At 43.6% G+C, this 6,441-nt stretch overlaps 1 protein-coding gene across 1 annotated transcript in view; it reads right to left on the bottom strand.

Moving 5' to 3' along the window:
• Positions 1 to 733: 733 nt before the first annotated feature.
• Positions 734 to 6,441, bottom strand: part of SLC43A2 (solute carrier family 43 member 2) — a 31,967-nt gene continuing 26,259 nt past the window's right edge. Inside the window, exon 14 of the mRNA XM_083806547.1 lies at positions 734 to 6,084. Within this exon, the coding sequence (XP_083662673.1) occupies positions 5,923 to 6,084 (162 nt within the window). The 3' untranslated portion in view covers positions 734 to 5,922. The remainder of the gene's footprint in view (positions 6,085 to 6,441) is intronic.

Raw genomic sequence — 6,441 nt, 5'->3', positions numbered from 1 at the left:
AAGGGGCTGGCAAATGACGTGGTGCTAATGTAGAGACCTAGGGGATGATGCCAAGGAGTGTTTTTTTTCAGGGAATGGGGCTCCGCGGGGCCGGCGGGGCAAGGTTTATGGCGAGTCCTCGGTGATGTGAAGTGCACTTGGCATTAACGATGACGTGAAATATCTAAAGATATCTTAAAATAATAATAAAAAATGGAAGTGTAGGTCTCTGTGTGCGTGACCTCTGTTTAAGGCAGGAAAATAGCTAAAGAGCACCAGCTGTACTACTTCATCACTGCAATCACACAGAGCAAGGATCACCTTTATTTGACTGGAAAATCGAGCACTATATGTTCAGCATCACCAAGCTCAAGCGTGGATAACTGAAACGTGCGGCTTTTCCACTCGCACCCAGCACCTCTGCTGTAACGCTCCCACCTAAGGCTACACACATTTATCTGTCACTACTGGATACCAGGTCATCCTGTTTGGTAAAGCCTGATCTCTTTCTCAACCTGCTATCTAAATTAAAAATAATAATAAATACTAATGCATTGAGATTTTTTCCTCAGATGAAGATTAATTGAAATCTGGCTGTGAGCTCCTACCTAGAGAAGAAAAGGACAAGGAAGCATTCGAAGTGCAGCCAAGCAATTTGGCAGACAGCACTGCGTAAAGCGCTCAGGCTTACATAGTCTTGTTAGGAAGCAAGCAATACTTGTATTATGTTCAGCCTGAAAAGGAAAACTAATGATTAACTTAATACCACATTTATTTTTAGATAGCACTGCAAGAATGCACATCACCTTACAGACACAAAAGATGACGCTGGCCTGCCACAGGGTGCTTACATTTTAGCTTTGACAAACACGCCACAAAACAAAAATCTCGGGGACAGGAAGAAGTGGAGGCTGTCAGGTTGTAAAGGGGGGACATTTAAAAAAAAGGAGGGGAGGGGATTACTCCAGGAATAAAAAGCAAGTTGATGAGGGTCAGGTGCTAGGAAGAGGACAACAGCATGGAGCACAGCACACCTGATAAAAACAGATTGCGCAGAGACAGGCAGAGCCGCACAGGTAGAAAAACAAGCTGTAGGGTTTATAATTAATATGTCGGAATGCATCTACATAATACATCATTGTTTCAGCTATTTCCAGAGATTATAATGGTGACATGTCATCAGGAGCGTCTTTTTTTTTTTTAATTGTCGGTGTTGGGTTTGTTTTTTTTTTCAGGCCCTTCCCATCAGTAACCTTAGTGTAATATCATTTTCTATTATGAATAAGTTTGCACTTCTAAACTGGGAAGTGGGGAAATAGAAAAAGCTCTGCAGATGCAGGAAAAAAAAATGTTCAAAGCAGAAATTTAACAAAACTTGAAGTTTTTCTTTTTCCCTTGCAGTATCTGCTTTATATTTTGTGGCATATTTCCCAAATCCATCAACCTGTCACGAGGGAAATTTCTTACTTTAAAACATTTTAGTGATTTACTGTCTTAGTTAAAAATCTCGTTATCCTACAATTTTCCTTTGTAGAGAACATGAAGAGCTCAGGCTTTGTTGTGGAAGTTAAACATTTCACTTGTAGCTGTGTTGCAGTTAAGTTGGACTCCCAGCAAGATTTGTTCTTTTCTTATTTTTGTACACGTGTCCAGTTACATCTTAAGGATCCAGATACCCTGTCAGTAACTGAATACAGTTACCAGTCCTGATTAGAAAAAACACCACAGATATTCTCTGCTACTCTTAATGGCAACATGCACTGCTTGTTGATGTACTTTGTTGATGGGACTTAGGTATTGCCAAATTAGTGAAAGGAAAAAGCAATCACCCTTCCTTCCCCATTCAGGTTTTTTTTTTTGTTTTTGTTTTTTAAAAAAAGATGCATATTAAATGCATGAGGGTTTGTAGAGACCAGGAGCGGCATTTCCAAAAGGTACAGTCACCTTTGCACGGCAACACCCCTGACAGAAGGCTCCTACAAATGGCAGGCACCCACAGCTTAGGTTTCTGCTTCATTACATTCAGGTGGGGATGCTTGTACTGAGGGGATGAGGCTTTTTTCATGACCACCTCCTCACCCGCTCCTTACCCTTCTAATATGAGTGATAGGGAAACACATTGACCTATATTTGAGTTATAAAGGTAAATTCATTATTGATCTAATTTATGTGGCTCTCTAGTATTTGGTAGCCCACTTATTTTTTCCACAGGATGGCTCATGCACACAGAAGAGTGCACTGGGAATTTTCTCAGTCCTACATCACTTGGCTAGAAAGCAGCAATGCTATTTTCCATTCCAAATGTATGTAATTATTACATTTCCATAAGCATCAACAAAAAAGGCAAACTGCCCCTGAACAATCATGCTTAAGAGGACCATCTCAACAGTTTGTTTCTGCAGCATCCAAGGCAACATTTAGAAAAGGCTGAAGCCAGAATACTCTGTTTATCTTCTTAGAGCCGACCCCTGCAGAAGGTGCAGCATTTATGCAGTTATGCCACAATTAGTAGAGGATGTGCACATCTAGCATGCAGATACAGTTTTGTAGATAAGTTTGAGACTGCTTTTAAAATTAATTTAGTTCACAACTGTCAGAGTAAATTACACCCCATGAGATCAGATCAGCATTCCACCTAGCCCAGCATGTATTTTCTCAATCTTTGACCAACAGCATATTCTTGAAGAGACAGTGTGCAGGAAAGTAATCTTTCCTTGGCATAACTTTCTTATTTACAGCAACTTAAAATCTCCCTGAGTTATTGGATGCATCAGACCACTGTTTAACCAGCCCCTTGTTTTAAAAAAATAAAAATAATAAATGCTTTTGTTCCCTACCACATTCTACAGCAATACATTTCACGGTTTGACTTTGGGCTGCATGAGAAAGTATTCCCATTTGTCCCTTTAACCCTAAACAACTAAAACATCATTGTGTACCCACCAGTCCTCGTAACTGCAAGCCAAAGGCACACTTTACTCTCAGTCTAAGAACAGAGCCTGGAACTGTGACTCAAAGGCATGAGCCCTATTCCTCACAGCCGACCGGCAGCTTCTATACATCATGGCACATCAGCCACAGAGATAACAATTACATATACCCAATATTTTATCAAATGAAACTGGATTAGAGGACACCCCTAAAAAGGGCAGGAACTGAGAACTGCAGTAGGGAGGTAGGTGGCAGGAATAAAAGGGTGCTCTCTGTTTAATTTAGCTGCATACACTTCAAAGGCAGCAGCATCCCCACTGTTTCTTCATGAAAATACGCCACTTGTATTCCACCATTTTGCAGAGACATTTATATCAGGAATTCAAATGACAGAAGAGTGGAAGATATCATGTTCAATATTTTGAAACTGAAGCGGTAGTGATGCTGAGTTAGCACACTCACGTCCTCCAAGAGATGTCTATTGTAAGATATTGCAAGGCTGAGGACTGGGGCTCAGACACTCACCTGTCTGAGATCTTATTTAAAAAAATAAAAAGATGCATAATCCGTCATTGTTATGTGACAAGTATCTTGGAGCAGGAGTAGGAATCGTCTCAAAATATTTAGAAGGAGCAAGTATAATAATGTGGAATGCGGAAACCTGCAAAAAGCCCTCTGGAAATCTAGGAAAGCTGTACTACTGCTGGCGGGTCTCTGGGCATGTATTTGAGACAGTTCCAGGTGAACAGGAAATCAAATCAAAACGCTGCTTCCTTAATTACCACTCATCACAAAAGGTAAAAAGCTGGGAAGGTCAGTAAATCATCACCAAAGCTGGAGGCCAACAAAAAAAAATGCAAAGTTTTAGAACAGCATAGCGTTGACAGCAGGCAATACGGCTGTCTTGGAACAAACACATTTAATAAAGGCAACGGATTAAAAAAAATAATAATCCACAAACGTGTAAAATACTCAAGTGGCAAGTCATTTTAAAACAAGTGACTGAAGACTAAAAGGTACCATGGAGTGGAGCAGCAACCGAGCTGCCCGCAGGGCGGCTGAGGGCAGCGACTCAAGATGGCGCTGCTGCCTCACAGCTGCCTCGTCATCCTGCGCTGCCAAGGGCACCGCCGGGGCTCCCAGCCGTCCTCCGAAGCTCTGTAAATCGCCAAGCTTGAAATTTATGAAGGTGAAGACCAGGTTGGGCTGAGCATCTGCATGCTTTAAACCACCAGTAACTGAGTTAACACCCAGTTCCCAGGTAATTTCTCACAGGGCGGTCCAAGCGCACCGATGCTTCTAATCCCCGGCTTAGAGGTAACAAACAGAGCAGGGATTGAGCCTTGTCCTTCTCCAACCAGACATAAAGGAGTTGAATGACTTACCCTCTGCCAGGCTTTGCAGTAATGCAAGAGTTGGCAGTTCAGAAGACACCACCACTACATCTTCATAATTGTTTTATTTCTCCACGCCAACCTCCCTGCAGCCGCTAGCTCAGCCCAGCGCACGCACTGCTGCGCGCCCCATGGTGATGCTCATTCTCAATGCCACACAGCCCTGCTCCAAGCAGGTCTACACGGTGTGGTGGCTAATGCTAGTTGCAGAGGCTGAGCTACTGACATCAACGAGGTTAAGGGGAGAAAAGTCTAATTTAGGCAAGAACTAGGAAATCCACTATAAAAATAAGCAGGTTAAGAATTCCCTTTGTATTCCCTCCATGGCAAACAGGCCCTGGGGCACCTTTACCCACATGTATTGCTCTATAAGTCAGCTTCACCATACAATCAATCACCACATACTCTGTCCAGACAGAGCATTGACATTGTAGAAGGCTCTTTATACAGCCAAACCAGCAGCTTTTTGGTCAGTCAGAGTAACCTGGTGTTCAGCAGCTTGGGGGCTATTATCATAACAATGTAGATAAGCTATGGCTAGAGGAAGAATTACTTTGCCACATCACCCTGCCATACATCCACAGGATCCAGTTACCAGACACAAGGAGTGTTCTGTACTCTTGACTCTTTTCAACAAGAAGTCAGATCATGACATGTGAACACCAAGGTATTTGGAGCCCCAGAACCCAGCTTCAAGACGTTTTTCCACTTTAGTAAATACACGCTGCTGCTCCCCTCCTGGGGTCACATTGGAGGGAGGAAGAGGCAAAAGGCAACAAGTCTCAAAGCACTTCATCGGTAAACAAGATCCAATTCCTATCTCAACAGTTCCAGGACTGCAGGCAGTTTACAACACATACAGGTGGCTTTCAGGCTGGGAAGAGGAGGAATTCCAGGCCTTCGAAGACTTGGTGTAGGACCAAGCAGTCCAGTAGGGTCTCCATTTCAGTGTGGAAGGCAGATCCATTGCTCACAGTCTGTTCCATTGCAGTAATAAAAGGTTTGGGAGCTGTCAGTGCTAGCAGCCAACATTTAGCAAAACACTGAAGCTGTGCTCATACACATAGGTATAATTTCCCTTCCCTGCCTCAAAAACAGTCTGGGATATGTCTGGATAGGCAGTAAAACCATTGGGTCCAGCTACATATCAAGCAGAAAGACCATTATGAAACCTCAGGAAGGGAGGAGAGTGCAGCTTGCATCTGAGACAGTCAGACAAGGTTGAGGGAAGAGGGGGGGAAAACAGACTTCAGTGTGTTATGTTTACAAATTCAAATTAAGGTCTTTCTTCCCTCTTCCCCCATCCCTCTTCCTTCTCTCCCCAGTTTCCTATGACGAGCCTCGGAAGCTGGAGAGTGTGATCAGGGGATAACTTAAGACACAATATCTGCGTGGCCTTTATAAAAAGGAAAAAAGTGTCTTGTGTTCTGGAGTAAGGAGTGGGAAGTCTCCCTCTGCCATTTATCTGAGGAAAGCTCAGTCATGATGTCTGGCTCTCACTCCAGTGATGAGCAAAGACTGGCAGAGCCAGGAGAGAAAAAGCCTGGCTTACACCACAGGTATAACCCACGGATGTGGTAGGAACCTGTACAGGGGAGGTTGAATTTGAAGCACCAGTTTAAACGAAGGCTTCCTCATTGGGAGTGCCATTGATTTTGAGGAAGAGTTTGGCATCGTCATTCTTCTGTTTCTTTTCTCTCTCTAGCCTGCGTTTGTAGCAGACCAGGTAGATCGGAAGGCAGAAACCCAGTAAGCTCAGACCGAGCAAGCCAACATTCACCTGCAGGAAGACAGACAAAACAGAATTAGGCAGGCTAGGACGACAACGACCAAGCCACACATGTCCACGTGACAGAACCCAGCCCACGTCACTCAGCTACAGGCAAACCAGGAAACGCCCTGCTCGGTGTATTGGCAACAACCTCCTTTGTATTTTTATTTATAAAATACCCAGAGCACCGTGTGTATAAATTAAATGCTGTAAGAGTCTGTTGCTCTAGATCATGGCTGCAGAAGTCTCTTTTTTCAACAGAAGAGGTGCGGCTGTTTAAGGTGGGGTTCTTTTACACCAACATCACTGACTTAAGGGCCCTGGGGTGCTGGAGTGCAGATATATGCACATGCAGCTGAGAGACCA

Source organism: Anser anser (genome assembly GCF_964211835.1).
Source record: "Anser anser genome assembly, chromosome: 20".
NCBI lineage: Eukaryota > Metazoa > Chordata > Aves > Anseriformes > Anatidae > Anser > Anser anser.
The sequence above is the reverse complement of the archived record's forward strand: the minus strand, read 5'-3'. Positions and strand labels throughout refer to the sequence as shown.